Source organism: Cnephaeus nilssonii (genome assembly GCF_951640355.1).
Source record: "Cnephaeus nilssonii genome assembly, chromosome: 18".
NCBI classification, from domain to species: Eukaryota; Metazoa; Chordata; class Mammalia; order Chiroptera; family Vespertilionidae; genus Cnephaeus; species Cnephaeus nilssonii.
In genome coordinates, this window is record NC_137089.1 from 45,868,057 (window position 1) to 45,887,853 (window position 19,797).

Sequence of the window (19,797 nt, forward strand, 5' to 3'; positions counted from 1 at the left end):
TCTATGGCCTGCAAATGATGTTATAAATATCCGAATGGTGCTTCGTAGAAAAAAGGTTTCCCACTTCTGGTTTAAATTATGGAAGCTGTGCCAGGATGTCATTGACACCTGCTGATGGGCATCACTGAGACCTTATCTAGAAGAACCTGTGGAGAAAAAACCATCATGTGATACTGTTTCCTTGTGGAAACATAAATTTATTAACTTACAGTTCTAGAGGGCTAGAAGTCCAAAATGGGCTAAAATCAACAGAGCTGCTTTCCTCTGGAGACTCTCGGGAACCCTTTTCAAACTTGTAGAGGCCTCACGCATTCCTTGGCTCCTGACCCTCTTCCTGTAATTTCAAAGCCAGCATTGTTAGGCCAAATTTTTCTCATGGGGCAATCTCTCTGGTCCTCATCTTCTAAGTCCTTCTTTCACTTGTAAGGACCCTTATGACTACACAGGGCCACTCAGATACTCCAAATGTGATAGATATTTAAACTTGAAATACCAAGAACTTAGGAGGATTTACTGAGTGGGTTTGGTTTGGACAAAGCTACTCTTTGCTGGACCAGCTAAATAGCTCTCCAGAGATCATGAGACACTTGGTCCAGGTTGTGGTCAGGCTGCCCTGGGTTGGCAGTGACAGTGGCGATAAACGGTGCAGCGGCAGCAGCAGCAGGAAGAGAAGAGACATATGTTCCTGCCTCGGTGAGGCTATTCTCTGTAGGCAATGGTGTATACCATGTACAGGTCCCTGGAATAACCTTAGGAGCAGCTCACCTTGCCTGCCAACCGGTGCCGTCGCCCACTAGCTATTGGCCCCAGCACTGCGAGGGACCTAAGCTGGCAGTTGGCAGGAAGAACTGACTCTACCAAGAACAAAACTTGGAGAAAGTTATTACTTCACTAAATTTGGACTCTCATCTCCCCTTTGCCTGGTACGGTAGTGAACTCTGTCATTGGTTTGTAATGTTATCAGTTTAAAAGACAGTATCCTAGATGCTATTGGCTTGTGAAATATTACTATTATAAATTATAATTCCCACAGTGAACCTGTGTTAAATAAATATCTGGAAAAGACAATCTCAGTCTCTGAACATAACCTGCCCCATTGCCCTCCTCCTCCCCCTGTCTTTGATTTTGACAGAATAGGGGTAGGCACAGCAGTGTATCTTTAGTCTGAGCAGTGACAAGTCTTAGCTGACAATTTGTGATGAAGGAAGGGAACACCTGGCATATCCTCTCCTTCAGGCAAATGCCTGCCTACTCGCTCTTCCGTATTCGCCTCCAAAGTCACGTCCTCCAGCCCTTACTACTGCCTACAGACGTGGCACAGGACCAAAAGGTTGTATCTGATCCGTCTCTATAACCCCGGGGCCGGCAGGTTAGTCAGCGCTTAATAAATGCTCACGGAATGAATGGGAACATCCAGACTTTAGGCGGGAGATCTCCAGGCAGGGGTTTCCTCGGAAAACGACTCCACCTTCCCCAGGATAGGACCTCAGCGGCGGGGGCGGAGGGGAGTAAACTGACCGCGGGGCCCCGGGCCGAGCCCCACCTCCTCCGGATCCAGCCGGGTCTTCCCCACCGCCCACCGAACAGCCCGTCGATACCCACGCCCCCACCCCACACCACGCAACATCGCCCTAGCCCCTCTCGGGGCGTCACCGCGAGGGCTGCGCCGCCCGCGATTGGCCAAACGCGGCATAGCGCCACCTCGGCCTACCGCGCGTGCGCGCCCTCATTGGACGGCGGCGGAGGTGGGCGGGGCCTGCGCGGAGGGCGCGCTGGGCGGGGCGGGCTCGCTCTCCGGAGCCCCGCCCCCTGGTCCCTCGCGTGGGTCGGGATCTCGGGCCGCCCGCGCGCGGGCTCGGCGACAGGCGCGGGGCGCGCGGCGGTTACTTTGGTTACTGCGTTAGCGCCGCGCGGGGGATGTTGGAGAGGACGCCGTAGGGAGTCGCCGCCGCCGCCGTCTGGCGACCTGTATTCATTCGCGGAGACGCGAGGTGGCGGACTGGAAGGTTAGGAGGCTGGTGGATCGGGAGCCGCTGCCGAGGAGGAAGTCTCCAGGTAGGGGCCGCGCCCCTCTCCCGGGCGCCGCAGCCTGGAGTCCTCGTCCACCTGAGCGGGGAGGAGGCAGCCCTGCCCGGCAGGTTCCCCTCGGCCAAGGGCTGCGCGGGGCACCACCCCGTGGGGTCGCCCGGGGGCGGGGGGCGGGTCGAGGACCCCGACTCCGCGCTCGCCCCGCCATCGCCGGCGGAAGAGGCAAGGCCGCATTTTTCTCGGCGCCAATATATTTGTTTTTTCCCTCCTCCATCTTTTTCTCGTAGGGCACCTGCTGCTGTTGAGAGAGCATTTTACAGCACGATGAGCCAACGTCAGAAGTAAAACCATCATCCTCAGCAACCCTCAGGGAAACCCATCTCACAAAAGAAGGAAAAACAAATGGATGGCCCCAAAGAGCCGAGAGTCTAAACCGGGAGCTGTTGGAGCAGGCGGTTTTGAAATCCTGCTCAGTCCCACCTTCCCCGTTCAGATATTTTATACTCACTCTAGGATTTTCTAAATCAGTCTGATTTGAATTGTGCTCCTGTGAGGACGGTTCCCTGGAGTTGGGCCGGTTCCCGGTGCTCCTTTGGGGAACACGTTTTGGGGAGAATCTCGAATCATCAAAATCCTACAAGGACAGAAAAGGATCCCAACATCGACCGGTGCCACCACAGGGGCCTTTGAACCATGTGGGCTTTCCTGGGCCTTGCCACCTTCACGTATTTTTATAAGAAATGCGGGGACTTCGTCACTGTGGCCACCAAGGAGCTGCTGCTGTGCGTGCTGGTGTTCCTCTCGCTGGGCCTGGTGCTGTCCTGCCGCTGCCGCTCCCGCGGCGGGGCCCTCCCGCGGCGCCAGCAGAAGGGGTCCCAGCTCGCCGTCTTCTCGGACATCCTGGCGGCCCTGCCTTTCATTGGCTTCTTCTGGGCCAAATCCCCGCCTGGGACAGAAAACAAAGAGGAGCTCGGGTCCAGGAAGGTAGGTTGAATTCAAAGTGGTCAAATGAATGAGTGTCCTATTTTAAAATTAGGATTGGGGGTCACTCACATGTCCATTTTCTCTAAAGGGCAAAAGATAGCAGCTTCGATACTCAGGTATGAATGCTCATGTACTTGTTTGTTTTTCTTTTGTTTGTTTTAAAAAGCTTTTGACTGTTCCTTGGCCCTCTGAGCAGTGATTTGAAAACATTTATTTCATTTGGTCTTGGTTGAGCCAAGACTTAAATGTAATTATTTTATTATGAATGTTGATTATCGATTTGACATGGAAGGTTAGAATTTCATTTGGAAGAAGGACAGAATCACTTTCTGTGATGGAAAAAAGAATGTTTTATTTAAATCCTTGGGTGAGGATGGTATTTGTACCTGGAAGAAGGACACCTGCTGCAGGTAAGTCCTCCACTGTCCAGAAGTGACAGCTGGCCGGGCAGAATAAAAGTGCTCAGCATTCTGCAGCCACGGCAGACTGCCCTCTTTCCACATCACTGGGCCTTGAGGAAATCGGTGCAGTGATGCCCTGATCCGGTGAATTAGGGAGCAATGTCCACAGTGCAGGCGTGTTTCCAAACCAAAGACTGGGCTTCAGATACACGCGAAGTTAGGATCCTTGCGAAAGCAGCGGAGGAGGACAGTGGTGGAGATGGCGGTTGTTAAGCCAGAACACTTAGGCCTATTGGCCATTGGGGTTGGACTTCTTCCCAAGAGCACTGAAGGATTTTAAGCATGGTATTTGACTTACTTTTTAAAAGGAGCATTCCTATTGCTGTGTGAAGACCAGATTGTAGGGAGACAGGAATGGAAGCCAGGATTTCAGGTCAGACTACAGTGGTAGACCAGGTGAGGTGGGCATAGGGTAAGAGGCCCGCAGAGTCAGGGTTCTGGATCTGCATTAGTTTTACATCCACAGCACAGGTCAGCAAGCCTGCAGAAGGCAGGGACTTGGTTCAGAAGTTTTGTTCTGCTACTTGTGGCTGTGAGACCTTTGGCAAATGGCTTAGTTTCTGTAAGACTGTTGTCCCTTCCGTTAGACGGGGACAGCAGCCTTACTGGTAGTTAGGGAATTAAATGATTTAAGGCTTGGTCCCTACCTGTCTAATGTAGTTATTAATGTTAGTCTAAAGGGAGGATGCATCTGTTAGGAGCCTTTTGGGTAGTGGGATGGTGGGTGTAGGCTGGAGGAATGGGAGAGGAGGGAGGGGGAAACTTTGATTCTCAGGTTGAAATCTTGGGTATTGTTGTCTGAGATGACGTCCCTCAGGGTCCTTGAAGGAATGGAGTCACATCGTGCTGTGTAGACAAATCTTGGGGTAGGAGCATTGGGTTAGCTGCAGTCTACATTGGTTCCACTCTGAATGCCTCAGGCTCTCTGCTTTTTATAAAGTACTAAGTTCCCTTTGTGCTGCTTCTCCTGACCAGGTTCTGACTTCCTCCAGTGTTCCATTCCACCAGGATTGTGTGTGTGTGTGTGTGTGTGTGTGTACATAACAGGGAAAACCTCAAGAAAAACTAATTGAAAATGGCATAAGATGACAAAAGGAGCTTATCTTGCTCTCAGAACAATAATTTATATATAGTCAGTTATTCTGGCCAGTAAGAAATGCTATACTGATGGGAAGAGTCCAGTCTTGGCTTCTCTTGGTAAAGGACAGAAAGTTAATTTCCCTAAGAGAAATGATAAAAAATGGAATGGACAAGGCCTCAGTCCATTATGGAAATATAGAAAAGCTAGGTGAATATTACAATCATAGAGAATTAAAGTTCTAAAGGATTTTGGGGGTTATTTCCTTCCTTTCTGCCTGAGGTCTCTTTTATTAAAAACACTTCAAAGTGACAATTAGTCTTATTTTAATCCTTAAGGTCAGAGAAGTCAAGGAAGATGGTTCCTTGCAATCCTTTACCTGAAATGAAATGTAGTCATATTTGTGAATCCATATGCCAAAAAAAAAAAAGAAAAAATACTTATTACAACATTGAATTGTTCATCAAAAATCCCATACAGTCACTGTTATTCTCAGTGGGCATAAATCTCTCAAAATAGGACTTTTTCATCTTCATATGTTCAAAGTTCAAAGTTTTTACTGTCAGCCCAATTAGTGATAGGTTTAATGTTTGTCCTTATTAGTAAATTGGAGGATCAACTTGATTGACATTACTGACCAGGCTCTCGTAGAGAATCAGAGTTAAAATGAAGGGGTAAATTAAACATGTTCTTATGTGTCAGAGACTAAAATTGCGAACAGGTCAAGTTTCAAGGGACAATGAGTTATTTTGTTCTTTTTGGAATTTTGTAGAGTTTAAATAATTCTCAATTAGTAGATGAGTAGGCAAAATCTGACAGTTTGTTACAATAGAAGTGATTTTAGATTAAGGTAGATTTTTCAGATGACAGTATAGAAGGAGAAAATAAAGGTGAATAGTGGCAATATGTAAAAGGTGCTGAATAGTTTGCAACATGAAGTCAAACTAGAAGTTGTATGTGATTTGCAATTGGCAGATGCTCAGACTATGTTTGAAGAATTGAGTAATTAATGATAGAATTTTCCCTATAATAAGCCTTTGAAGTCCCTTATAAACATTTTTTTATATTTTGCCTTGTGTGAATTTCTAAATATATCTGTATCATAGCATTTTCTAAATACCATATTTGGAAAAGGAATATACACTTACTTTTATTGGGATATTATACATTTTTATTTCTTCAATATTTTAGTATTTTATATATGATCAGGATTTAAAGACATAATGGTTCATTTGGTTTGGTAATGGTTAGGGGGTAGCTTTGCCCAGATGCAAAAGTCCACTGTGTCTGTATAGTAGCAATATGATGATTTAAGGATAATAAAAAAAATAATTTACTTTTTTTTTTAAAACAGTGCAAAAAAGGAACCAATATTTCAGAAACCACCTTAATAGGAGCAGCTGCCTCTCCATCGATATCTTCTCAGAATGACCCGGAAGTTATCATCGTGGGGTCTGGTGTCCTTGGCTCTGCTTTGGCAGCAGTGCTCTCCAGAGATGGAAGGAAGGTGACAGTAATTGAGAGAGATTTGCAAGAGCCTGACAGGATAGTTGGAGAATTTCTGCAGCCAGGTGGTTATCGTGTCCTTAAAGACCTTGGTCTTGAAGGTAGGTTCATGTTGGTTTTGAGGAGTTCTGTGGTATAAGGAAGCACTGTTCATTTTAGACTATCCTATCCCTGATAAAAAGGTATTCTATTTTATTTTCATTTAAAAAAGATAGTCTACTCACTTTAAGTGTAATCAAAAAGTGTATCACAAAACTATTTTGATCTTGGCATAGATGTGTGATAAAAGTTTTTCTTTAATCAGAAATGAAATTATTTTAATGTACTTTATCTTAACATTGTATTTTAATGTATTTAAACATATTATGTGATGATATTAATATACTTGCTAAAGTCCACTTTTTCACGTAACATAAGTATATTTTTATTACTGTTAACCATTCTTTTTCATTATAATTGTATGTCTATGCATAGCATTTTCTTAATTGATAGTTCATAATGTACCTTACCTTTCTAACTTACATTAATATTTAGGTTCTTTATTAGAGATAACACTGTAGTGGACCTATTCTTGTATATAACTTTAAAAATTATTAAAAATTATATTTTCAGGGTGAATGTCTTAGGTGAATTTTCAAGACTAAGATTACTAGTATTATGTCAGTGGATGATAACTTTATGATAATATTGCTTTATTATTTTCTAAAATGTTATTAGTTTATCCCATGACCAATAATATATAAATTTATCAATTTTCTCTAATCTTACCAGCAATTTTGATAGATTTGGTATTTTGTTTTAATTTATTTTTTAAAATCAGGTTTTGAACCTTTTTCTGATATGTTCAATGTTTCTATATTGTTTAATGTGAATCATCTGTATACTTTCTACCCATTGTTATTGGGTCTTAATATTTTTTCTATGGGTTTCAATGTGTAAGTTTTATATATAAATATTAATCTTTTGTGATACTATAAATTTGCTAAGAGTATCATCTTACAGAAGCATTAAAAATTCTGAAATAGTTACATGAATATCTACCTTTTTAAAGACAGAAACTTTCCATGCCCCCACATTCTCTTTGTGCCTAGCATAACTCTGGGCATATTAACAGAATTGATTTTTTTTAACGGAATTGTTTTGTAGATACAGTGGAAGATATTGATGCCCAGGTTATACATGGCTACATAATTCATGATCGGGAAAGCAAATCAGATGTTCAGATTCCTTACCCTCTGCTAGAAGACAATCAAGTGCAGAGTGGAAGAGCTTTCCATCATGGGAGATTCATCATGAGTCTCCGGAAGGCAGCTATGGCAGAGCCCAAGTAAGACTATGGCTTCAAATATATAATGTTAATTAACACATTTACAAATACTATTTTATAAATTTTCGTAAGTGTTCAGATGTGGGCTAGACCATAGGTCTTACGCTAAAATGAACCATAAGTTAGAAGAGTGTTAAATCTTTTCAGTGCCTTTATTAAGAATATCACTTAGAGAATTCTTTTTGGAATGACATGGAACTGTTGAGAATTTTCCTTTGACTAAATAAATTGTGGGATTGTTATGTGGTTGGAATTTAGAGGATACAGTTATTGTAAGAAATCAGTGCATGTGTGCCCATTGGGAGTTAGGGTTTGTGACTATAATACTTCCTATTAAGTCAGGACAGAGGTCTTCAAGGGAAAGTCCCTGTTCCATTTTTACGAAGGACCTAGTGTGACAGGACTGGCTTCTTCTCTTATTTATTAACTTATATTTGCCTCTAGCCTTTAAACATTGTAATTGAGGAACTTTCAAAATATGAGAACCTCATGTCATTGGTATAAGCTTAAGTATTGAAGTGATTTTATCTTTAAGACTGAAAGGATTTCATATCTATGAAACTAGAATATGTTTATTGTAGAAAAGTACCCCAAAATATAAAGAAGATTTAAAAAATTATCCCTGATCCTCTGACTAAAATTAACCACTCTGAATAATTTGCTGGATAAACTTCAATTCTTTTTTTCTCATCTGTGTATGAATTGGTTGGGGGTATGTTAAGTTTATTTGCATGTAAATAAATTGAGATAAAAATCTAATGTTACTTTTTAGTAATATAGAGTCAGTTTTAAAAAATTAGATATTAAAAACCACACATAATTCTAAAATTCATTAATGATGTTTTTGCCTTTTTTGTCACTCCATACCTTTTTCTGTGTACATGTGTGTGCACCCACATGCATGTCCAGTTTACGTGGGTAAACTGGAGATAAGGTGTAAGGAATTTATGCTTCCTTACTTAAATTGCTCAAGTGAGCTGCTATAGAATGTATTTGTTCATTTATCTTTTAGTACGAAGTTTATTGAGGGTGTTGTGCTCCAGTTATTAGAAGAAGATGATGCTGTGGTTGGAGTTCAGTACAGGGATAAAGAAACCGGAGACATCAAGGTGAGATATATCAGGTGTTAGCTTCTCCTAAGATATTTTTTCTCTTCATTTTCTCCTCCTCCTTTAAAAAAGTGGGTCAGCAAATTGTTACTCAACAAATGGATTGAGTTCTTTCTAAGCCCTGTGCAATGGGATGGATTTAAGATTGTAACACATTGTCTTTAGTGAACCGCAGAATGTTATACAAATAACTTTGCAAACAAATACCACTGTATTAACAGTATTAAAAACTGAGTGAGAAATATACACTAGCAGAGAAGCCGAGGGGAACTGGAAGGTGAAGGAAGGATTCAACGTAAAAGAAATGACTATGATAAAATAAACAGTTGTTTAAGTAAGAAAGGCAAAAGTAAGAGAATCTAAGGAAATAGCAGAAGAAAATAGTTTCCAGTATCTGCTCCTGTTGGCCTAGTACAGTGGTCGGCAAACTCATTAGTCAACAGAGCCAAATAACAGTACAACGATTGAAATTTCTTTTGAGAGCCAAATTTTTTAAACTTAAACTTCTAACACCACTTCTTCAAAATAGACTCGCCCAGGCAGTGGTATTTTGTGGAAGAGCCACACTCAAGGGGCCAAAGAGCCGCATGTGGCTCGCGAGCCGCAGTTTGCTGACCACGGGCCTAGTAAAAGGCTAATCTGTGGATTCTTCTGGGCTGCTGTATAGGCTCACCCCCTCCCAGAAATTGTACTCTAAGGAGGGTGATTGCCAGGTAATATAAATCGTATATAGACCCATGTGTACAAAAATTCTTTGAAGTTCTAGCCACTGATTGAAGTACTTTATAAATTATGAAATTCTAGAATTTTTTAATTCTTAGAATAAAAAAAATTGGCTAGTCCTTGGAATTCGTAATGAATGGGATTCAGTCTCCTATTGTCTATGCTTGCTTTGTTGTTTTCTTCATTGTTTATCAAAGTGCAGCTTAATCCCAGGTGGTTTGGATGGTAGAGCTTTGGAGGAAGGTGATCCTCAGGGACTCCAGGAAGTGTCTCTAAAGATTGGGCATGCATTAACTTAAGTCCACATAACAGCTTCCTCAATAGTGTTACCTTCAGATATCCTCTAGAATGTTATCCGGTAACATATTTAAATCCATTCATGCACATTTTAAAAGCATGGTCCTTTTACTGTGTATTTCTAACTGCTTAGCTGAATGTTCTTTATCTTTGTTGTAGGAACTCCATGCTCCATTGACTGTTGTTGCAGATGGACTATTTTCCAAGTTTAGGAAAAACCTGATCTCCAGTAAAGTTTCCGTTGCATCTCATTTTGTTGGCTTTCTTATGGAGGTACTTACTGTAGGGGTATGATTGTAAAAAAATAAAAGCAACTTGAAATTTGAAAATTATTAAAATATTTCATGTTATTTTTTCTAGAATGCACCACAATTTAAAGCAAATCATGCAGAACTTCTTCTAGTTAATCCAAGCCCAGTTCTCATCTACCAGATTTCTTCTAATGAAACTCGAGTACTTGTTGATGTCCGAGGAGAACTGCCAAGGAATTTAAGAGAATACATGGTTGAAAAAATTTACCCACAATTACCTGGTAAGATATAGGATTTCACTTTCGTTGTAATCTAAGTGTGAAAGCAAATCTCACAAAAGGCTCTTCATCTCCAGTCCTCACTAAAGCTGTGTCTAAAACAGGCCCATTTAGTCACATAGGAGTCCACATTTCCAGTTCTAGGCAATAAACATACAAAGTTATCGTATTTATTGTTTTTCAGATTCCAGAATAAACATATGAACAAAACACTTTATTACAGTTGCAGAATACATTGCACATAATTTATCAGTTTTATCTATTTTTAGCCAAATGGAATATTTGTGTGAATTATGAAATAGTAGCCCCATCTGCAAGAGACTTTATTGCAATAACTATACAAATGTATGATGACTATGAATGATGGAACCGCCTCGAGTTGTCTGCAAAACCATCTATTGTGTCCCTGGATAAATTAACACAACTTGTAGAGAAAAAAAAGGCAAACTTCCTGGAGATACACATTTATATGTATTACCTAATAGGGAGTCAAAATATACATATTTAAGGTTATGGGATCAATAAAATATACTTGTTTATCACGAAAAACTATTAATATTAAGCAAATGAAAGCCAATATGTTTTTACTAAAATTTGTAAATTAGAGGAGAGGTGGGTATTAGTATATGTGAGCTAGTGTGTATCCTTTGATAAATCCCTAGTGGAGTTATGAAATTATTATTGAAGTCATAAAAATAGGTATCAAAAGAATAAAAATAGAATAAATCTGCATATATGTATATGTATAAATCTGCATATACAAAGAAAGATGAGAGAATAGAATTGGACAGAAAACTTAATTTTTTATTTCATATCATTCAATACTGTTCTTTTTTAGTATTCATTTTAGATTGTTTTTATGATCCTTTTCAATGATGCTGCATATTTATGAACAAATGTATAAAAGATACACCAATAATAGGTTTGTTGATGTATGGACTATGGAGCTAAGTGATTTTGTTTAATTTTAGATTTTGTCTATTTTTAATTTTTCCAAATAGTCTTGTGTACTATATTATATTTTATAAAATATAAATATTAAATTGCTATCATCAAAAACTGAAAAAAATAAAATAAATAAAACAGCCCAGAGATAAGATTAGGAGGTGAAAAATGCATCCAGCCAATCAGATACACTGGAGCTGAACTATTTATTTAAACTAGCACATAAGAAAATCTCCACATTATAAAAAAAAAAAGTTTCAATATATTTTTCATATCAATAAGGCATAGTTTTCAGAATAATTAATATTGACATTTTAATATTTTAAAAAGTAGTCTGGCTAGCAATCTAAAGTCTGAATTCTTGAAATATCTTTATACTTAATTACTTAAACCCTTTTTCTAGTATACATAGCCTTCTGCTGTTTGTGAAATGTTAGTATATTTCATCTGATATTACCAGAATATGGTGGTGACAATAAATTGTTAATTATGACAGCTGTCAGTTAACATCTGGAGGAGAAGCAGGTGGTTTTCTCCATATCTCATGTCATATGAATTTGCTTCACTGTTCATCTAGTTTATTTATTTAGTTATATTTCTTTTTACATTAATTTTCTCTTAGATTCCTTAGTCATTCCTTAGCATGAATAACTAAGTGCTTAATAAACAATTTTATTAATAAAATAATTAGCTTTTTATTTACCACAAGGAATATATGTAACAACCATAACAGATATATAGTAGGTATTTCTTTATACTTGATAAGAAAATGTGTAATTGGTAATTGAAATGCTATAAACCGTTTATTTGGTGGGGTGGGATTTATTGCAGATCACTTGAAAGAACCCTTCTTAGAAGCCACTCAGAATTCTCGTTTGAGGTCTATGCCAGCAAGCTTCCTTCCTCCTTCACCAGTAAATAAACGAGGTATTATTTTATTGGATTTATTTTATAAATGGTATTCCAAATATTCACATTCAGTATTCCAAGTGACATATACTGTGCATGGTTAAATTTATGCTGCTGGGAATAACATGTGGGACAGAGAATTGGTTACCATGAATTAACACATTACTAATACCAAAATTAGTTTATGATAGCTTTAGTTATTATTTAATAAAACAATTATCCATAATTCTGACAATGGACCGGGAATCTCAGAGTCAGGCAGCAGTCAGGAGGTGCACCTAGAGGCAAATTATGGAGCTTCATAATCCTAATATATAAAAACCCTGGGTCTGCAACAACCAGGAGGCTTGGCCAACCAGAAGTCAGTCCTGCAGTCAGCGCTGGGTTGCTGTGGCGACTCAGTGCTGACTGCTATGGCTGCAGGCACGGTGACCCAGCACTGACTGCTGAGGGGGCTGCGAATCAGGCCCAGACAGAGGCCTGAAGAGAGAAGCAGGGTCTGATCTGTTGATCAGCACTTGCCTCTCTCTTTAGCTCCCGGCCTGGTCAGCAGCGGCATCTCCATTTCTCTCCAGGCCTCCACAGAGGCTGCTGATCAGCCCCGCCTTTCTGATCAGGCCCTGTTAATAGGCCCAGAGATGCTGACTGGCATAGAAACCAACCAATCAGAACCAAATCTGGGTCAACTGTGAGGAGCCAATGGCTGCCTAGGAGATAAAACTTTTGACACTTACTGGCATAGAAACCAACCAGTCAGAACCAAATTGGCTGGCAGAAGAGAGCATTTGGGTGTGAGATCAGGTCGGCAGGGGAGGGCAGTTAGGGGCGATCAGGCCGGCAAGGAAGGACAGTTGGGGGCGAGATCAGGCCGGCAGAGGAGAGCAGTTGGGGCCGATCAGGCTTACCGGTGAGGGCAGTTGGGGGCGACCAGGTTAGCAGGGGAGGGCAGTTGGAGGCCAGATCAGGCCAGCAGGGGAAGGCAATTAGGGGCAATTGGGCTGGCTGGGGAGCAGTTAGGTGTTAATCAGGCTGGCAGGGAAGCAGTTAGGGGGTGATCAGGCTGGCAGGCAAAAGCAGTTAGGGGCAATCAGGCAGGCAGGCAGGTGAGCAGTTAGGAGCCAGCAGTCCTGGATTGTGAGAGGGTTGTTCGACTGCTGGTTTGGGCTCGATTCCTGTGGGATTGGGCCCAAACCGGCAACTGGACTTTCCCCAAGGGGTCCCAGATTGGAGAATGTGTAGGTTGGGCTGAGGGACAACCCCCCCCCCCCCCCCCCCCCCCGCCCACCACCACAAGTGCATGAATTTTGTGCACCGGGCCTCTAGTTTTCAGATAAGATTCAATCAAGGTTTTTCTCCTAAATTAACTTCTGATGGTTGAACTATGCTGTGGCTGGATATAATCTTTCTAGGCCTACCCTCTTTCCTTAGTATTGTACAGACATTTCTCTGTAGTGTGCTGGCAGTGAATATTGCTGTGAAATGTCCATGACCTCTTGTTACCACCCCCTTGTTAGAAGACTTGTTTCTTATGCCTGGATACCTGTAGATTCTTTTGATTTTTTTTCATGAAAGAGGCCTCATAAATGTCCTGACATTGTTTGATTTACTATTAGATTTGCATGTGGATTTCATGAGGACAGAGATCATGGTCTTTTTTCTCACTGTATTCCCAGTATCTAGCACATATTAGATATCCAATAGCTATTGATTGAATCAACTCTTGAATTTTTGCCTCAACAAAATTTAGTCATGATCTGTACCCTAGTTATTTTCACATTATTATTTACTAACTCCCATCAATAACATTTATAAATAAACATACTTTTTTTTTTTTGGTCTCAAGTGATGCTCCTGGATGATGATGTACTTTAAATTACCTCTTTATAGGTGTTCTTCTTTTGGGAGATGCATATAATATAAGGCATCCTCTTACTGGAGGAGGAATGAGTGTTGCTTTTAAAGATATAAAACTGTGGAGGAAATTGCTAAAGGGTATCCCTGATCTTTATGATGATGCAGCTATTTTCCAGGTAAGGGATTAAATTATTCTGACACAAAATGTCTCAAAATAGATTTCTTTGTGGGGCCTAAGAAGAATGGGCCCTTGATGGGGAGATCTGATGCTTAATGGTTCTTAGGCAATCCTATGCAGGCTTATAGAACTTGACTGGCAACCTGTGAATCTTAGAGAATCTCTCAATTTTTGTATTTGAAGATTAGGTAACACTTGATTGCACATGCCACTTTGTTCATACTGATTGTAAATTTAGCTTCAGAGATATTCTTTGCTTCATAACTCATTGCTCTGAAGACTTTTTGGTAACTGGCAGGGCATAATTACTTCTATGTGGGCCTCAGGGTAAATATCTATTTGAGGGGGTTATAAATATTCCTTCCTTACCATATAAGTGATATATTTTTTTTTCCTTTCTTACCATATAATAAGTGATCTTTTTCTTTTTTAGGCCAAAAAATCATTCTATTGGTCAAGAAAAATGTCTCATTCCTTTGTTGTGAATGTCCTTGCTCAGTCTCTTTATGAATTATTTTCTGCAACAGATGGTAAGTGCAGATTTTAAAAAATAAATACTATTGAATTGTAGGTTTTTAGTAGAGGAACAGAATCTACACTAATAAAAGAGAAACATGCAAATTGACCATCACTCCGCTATGCCCACCAGCCAATCAGGAACGAGTATGCAAATTAACCCAACAAAGATGGCGGCGGCCACGGAGCTGGAGTGAGCAGGAGGCTTGGGTTGCCCCCAGCGATGGAGGAAGCCAAGCTTCCTGCCAGCCCTGGTCTCCGCTCAAGGCTACAAGGTTTCAATTTATAGAAGATAGATAAATCCCAGATACCTGCCTCTAGCTGGCCCTGGCCTCTGCTCAAGGAGGCGCTGAAAAAAAAAAAAGAAAAGGAGGGGCTGGGACCCTGGATCACCTGGCGGCGTGGCCAGCCTGAAAACAGCCCTCAGCTCCTCACCCAGGATGGCCACACTCCCATGGGGTGATGGTCCCCGCTGGGGGGCTTGGCCAGCCTGCAAACAGCCATCAGCCCCTCACCCAGGCTGGTCAGGCATCCCAGTGGGGACCCCCACCCTGAAGGGGGTGTGGCCAGCCTGAAAAGGGCCGGCAGCCCCTCACCCAGGCTGGCCAGGGACCCCAACGGGACCCTCCCACCCTGAAGGGGCTGTGGCCAGCTTGAAAACAGCCCTCAGCCCCTCACCCAGGCTGGCCACGCCCCCCCAGCGGGGACCCTCACCTCATGGGGGCATGGCCGGCCTGAAAACCACCACAGGCCCCTCACCCAGGCTTCTCCACGCCCCAAGGGAACCCCCACCCTCATCTGGAACACCCTTCAGGGCAATCCACCTGGCCCCCATCCGTGCACCAGGCCTCTATATGCACTAATAAAAGGGTAATATGCTAATTAGACTGGGAGACCTTTCAGGAGACCTTCTGGACGTTCTTCTGGACAAAGTCATGGTGGCAGGGCCGAGGTAGAGGCGGTTAGAGTTGTGGGTGATCAGGCTGGTGGGGGGCGGGGCCATTGGGGGTAAGCAGACCAGCAGGGGCGCCAGTTGGGGGTGAGCAGGCTGTCAGTGGGGGTCAGTTGGAGGTGATCAGGATAGTGGCGGGGGGGGGGGCGTTGGGGGCGAGCACACCAGTGGGGAGGGGCAGTTGGGGGCGAGCAGGTCAGCAGGGGAGGCAGTTGGGGGTGAGCACACTGGCACGGGGGGGCATTTGGGGGTGATCAGGCTGTCGGGAACGGGGGGCAGTAGGCCAGCAGGCAGAGTAGTTAGGGGCAATCCGGCAGGCAGATGAGTGGTTAGGAGCCAGCAGTCCTGCATTGCGAGAGGGATGTCCAACTGCTGGTTTAGGTCCGATCCCTGTAAACCAGCAGTAGGACATCCTTCGAGGGGTCCCAGATTGGAGGGTGCAGGCCGGGCTGAGGGACCAACCCCCCCTGCCCCCATGCATGAATTTCGTGCACCGGGTCTCTAGTTTAATTATAAAAAAATATAGCAATTAGGCCAGACACAGAAATGTTTCCCGAGTTTGCAGACTCTCAGGTTGGTAATTGTTTTTAACTCCATCCTTGAGCATCATGTATCTGTTAGACGTGGCTGCCAACTTCCCCCTAGACAACCCTAAAAGCAATACACTAATAATGTATTGTTATTTTTAATTCCCTTGGTCCGAACCAGATGCATAAGATTGTGATGGAGAGTCTTGATGGTCATGAATTAAAAGGCAATATAGATGTTCATTTTTCTTCCCAAACACTAGTTTCCATTTTTCCCCCAAATAAAATTTTATGAAATGAATGTGAGCTCCAGGTAACATTGTTTTTGTCATCAAATACACAAGTAGCCTGGCCAGTGTGGCTCAGTGATTGAGTGTCAACCTATGAACCAGGAGATTGTGGTTCTATTCCTGGTTGGGGCACATGCCCGGGTTGTAGGTTTGATCCCCAGTAGGGGGTGGTCAGGAGTCAGCTAATTAGTGATTCTCATCATTGAAGTTTCTCTTTCTCTCTCTCCCTCTCCTTTCCTCTCTGAAATCAATTAAAAAAAATTTTTTTTAAATGCACAAGTAGCAGAATGCATTCACCTTTTTCTGTTTTCATATTCCAGTAGAGAGGTGGTGGTCAATCTATATAGTAAGGAAAACATGACTTGGCAGAAACAGTGTTAGAAATGGAGGGAAGGCAAGAGTGCTGCCTCTCAACCACAGCAGTGTTCAAATCAGTTAGCAAAACTAGACCTTCAGGTTTTCAAGAGTAAATATAACTCAAATCCCATTCCTTCAGATCCCAACACTATTTCTATAACCTGGCCAAGGCCTTTAGTGATCTGTGGTTTGGTGATCTGATTACAAAGGATAATACACTACAAATGCCTTCTGTAGCCTCTATAACCATTATTCTTGCTGAAAGAAAAAAAAACAACACAACCCATTGATGGTGATTTGCCAAACAAATCTCGCTAACTGGTAAGGAAGTTAAATGCCTAGTTGGGCAAGTAAAAAGAAAAGAACTCAGTTTTGAGTTTTTCTAAGCTCCTTAGCTTTTCTAAGGTGTTGTGTTTCTTACATTATGAATTTGAATTTGTCAATCTGTGATAAAAAAAAGTTATGAAAGATTGGAGAAGAAAAGAGCTTTATTGAAGTACAAGTTTGTTTTTTGTTAATCCTCACCCAAGGATATTTTTCCATTGATTTTTAAAGGGAGAGTGGGAGAGAGAGGGAGAGACAAACATCAATGTGAGAGAAGTACATCGATTGGTTGCCTCCTGCACAAGCCCTGACCAGAGCCTGGGCTGGGGAGGAGCCTGCAATTGAGATATGAGCCCTTGACTGGAACTGAATCTGGGACCCTTTTGGTCTGCAGGCAGACACTCTATCCACTGCCCAACCCGCTAGGGCTTATTGGAGTACAAATTTACCTATTGCATCCTGTTTTATTGGTTAAGAAAAAATTCTAGGCAGACCTGAAAAGAACATTAATTCTAAACTATCACAATAGGTTATGGATTGATTATACTATGTTGTGAGGATTTAATGAGTTACTTTGAAACTATAAAATGTTATACAGATATAAGGCATTATTTTTTATTATTCACAGCTATGTTTTTAACTTGATAATTTACTGCTCAAAGGTATGGGTTGGGCATCTCAGACAAGGTATTTGGTTTCCAGAATTGTGATTTTATAACAAAATGAGTTTACAGAATATTTTGCATCATTGAATGAATTTATAACATAATCAAGGAAATAGTTTAAACAACTCTCACTTCTGGGACCTACATTTTTGGTATAGTTATTTATTAACAGAGAAGTTTATTTATAATATCACTATCCATAATGTTGATTGTGGAATGTAAAAGAAATAGATTGTTGAAATTTTAGGACTAGATTTTAAAAATAATTATAGGTTTGATATTTGTTACATTTTTATTCTGATATGTCATTAGCACCCTAACATAAATGTATAAATAATGATTAAGAGTAATTTTTAAATTTTATTTTAGATTCCCTACATCAGCTAAGAAAAGCCTGTTTTTTATATTTCAAACTTGGTGGAGAGTGTGTTGCTGGTCCTGTTGGGCTGCTTTCTGTGTAAGTTGTTTTGACACAAAGGAAACATAGTCCAGATTTCCTTAGGATTGTTAAGAATTACTGCAAATTTTTCTTCCTTATATATTTCGTCATTTTATTATCCATTAGTATGCAAATCAGGATTCCCAGAGAAAAGAGAAAAGACAACATTTATGCCTCTGCTTTACTTTGGGGCAACAGCATTGATTAGAAGTTGTCGGTAGACGAGGCTAAAAACTTTGGTTAAAATAGAAGCTTGTTTTTTACCTGTGGGCTAATCCACATCTGATCTATGGGAGCCATGGATGACTGAAAAATTTGTATTTAAAAATTAATTCCATTTAAGTGCAGGGACTCAAAAAAACTCAGTGATAATTTTGACAGTGTAGATGTTGTCTTTTCTCACTTATCTATAATCTGAATGTCAGACTCCCATCAGCCAGACTCAAGATTACCGAAAGAAAACAACTCAAAACATATGACTTGTGTAAACCAGACTAAGAGCAGTTACTGAATTCTCTGACAGGGGTATATTCAAAGTAGTTTCTTGTAAAAATGTGTTTTAAAAGTTCATCACTGCCATCAAACTTAGTAGGCAGACACAAGCTTATAAAGGCCTCTATATGTAGAATGTTTAGCTTTACAGATCGTACACATAATTGAAACTCTTTTCTAGTAAATTGGATTTCTGTGTCTTACCAATATTTATGTTTTGTTTTTCTTCTATTACAGGCTCTCTCCTAATCCTCTAAGTTTAATTGGACACTTCTTTGCTGTTGCCATCTATGCCACATATTTTTGCTTTAAATCAGAACCTTGGATTACAAAACCCCGAGCCATTTTCAGTAGTGGTGCTGTACTTTACAAAGCGTGTTCTGTGATATTTCCTCTGATTTACTCAGAAATGAAGTACTTGGTTCTTTAAACTTAAAAGAGAGGGACCATTTGTGAATGAATATTTGGAACTCACCAAGTCCTAAGTGAGTTTCGGAAGAGGATTTACGCAGCATAGCACTATACCACTTCTTGGAATCTCTTGGACCAAGACTGGAATTAATTTGTTTTTGAATTTATTTGTATATAAACATGTAAATATATACTTTAATTTGCAATTTAAAATGAAGGGTCAAATAAGATAGTTCAAAAGAAATGATTGTTACCATAAATTAGTGCTAATACTGAGAACAGTTTTTCTTTTGAATTCAGTATTTGGAATGAGTTATCGTGGGACATACAAATAAAATGAAGAATGAACCCTTGGGTCATTTTTGTTTCTTGTTGTGGACTTCTTTACGTAGCTTCAGGATGATGGAAAAGAAGACCACAGTGGGATGCAAAACGCACAGGGAAACCTGTTCTGAGGCTGATGCTGATGCTGGGGGAAGTTGCCCTAAATCTCTGGACCTGATTTTCCTCATCTATCCAGGGAGGGAGTGTGATAAGGTTCTTTTCTGAGTTCTTGGAAAATAATCACAATTATACATTCATACAGGAAAGCAATTAAGGGCTTTGTAAGGTCCACTGTAGACTATTAATAAGCCAGACTAGGATTGTTTGAAGAAATAGTGAATGAACCAAGAGCACCTCTAATGCCTGGTATAATGCCTTAAAAGCAATTATATTTTTCCAAGTTTATGGTGTATTTGAAAAGATTATAGACTTTTGTGAGTTAATCCCAATATCACTAAAGTAAATGCTCCCCCTGAAATCAGAGCAGTAAAATATTACCTGGACTATTAAGTAATGACTTTAGTAGGGCTAAAATCACATGCAAGCTTTTAATAATACGATTTTATCTTTTT

The 19,797-nt window shown here is 40.9% G+C and overlaps 1 protein-coding gene across 2 annotated transcripts; it reads left to right on the top strand.

The window, feature by feature from the left end:
* Positions 1 to 1,809: 1,809 nt before the first annotated feature.
* Positions 1,810 to 19,260, top strand: SQLE (squalene epoxidase). Of its 2 annotated transcripts, none has more exons than XM_079795866.1 (12): positions 1,810 to 2,055; positions 2,316 to 3,012; positions 5,906 to 6,158; positions 7,204 to 7,384; positions 8,397 to 8,493; positions 9,673 to 9,786; positions 9,874 to 10,045; positions 11,819 to 11,914; positions 13,784 to 13,926; positions 14,362 to 14,458; positions 17,929 to 18,016; positions 18,728 to 19,260. In XM_079795866.1, exons 2-12 carry the CDS (start codon positions 2,722 to 2,724, stop codon positions 18,918 to 18,920), a joined length of 1,725 nt encoding a protein of 574 aa, XP_079651992.1. In that variant the 5' UTR covers positions 1,810 to 2,055; positions 2,316 to 2,721; the 3' UTR covers positions 18,921 to 19,260. The 2 variants fall into 2 exon arrangements, with proteins under 2 accessions (XP_079651992.1, XP_079651993.1); XM_079795867.1 differs by having other exon boundaries at positions 1,810 to 2,006.
* Positions 19,261 to 19,797: the final 537 nt, after the last annotated feature.

Bases quoted from the DNA above. Each gene is read 5' to 3' on its own strand.
- SQLE (XM_079795866.1), top strand. From the start codon at position 2,722: ATGTGGGCTTTCCTGGGCCTTGCCACCTTCACGTATTTTTATAAGAAA. The intron at 3,013-5,905 runs GTAGGTTGAATT...TTTTTAAAACAG, and splicing joins AGGAGCTCGGGTCCAGGAAG to TGCAAAAAAGGAACCAATAT. The intron at 11,915-13,783 runs GTATTATTTTAT...ACCTCTTTATAG, and splicing joins TTCACCAGTAAATAAACGAG to GTGTTCTTCTTTTGGGAGAT.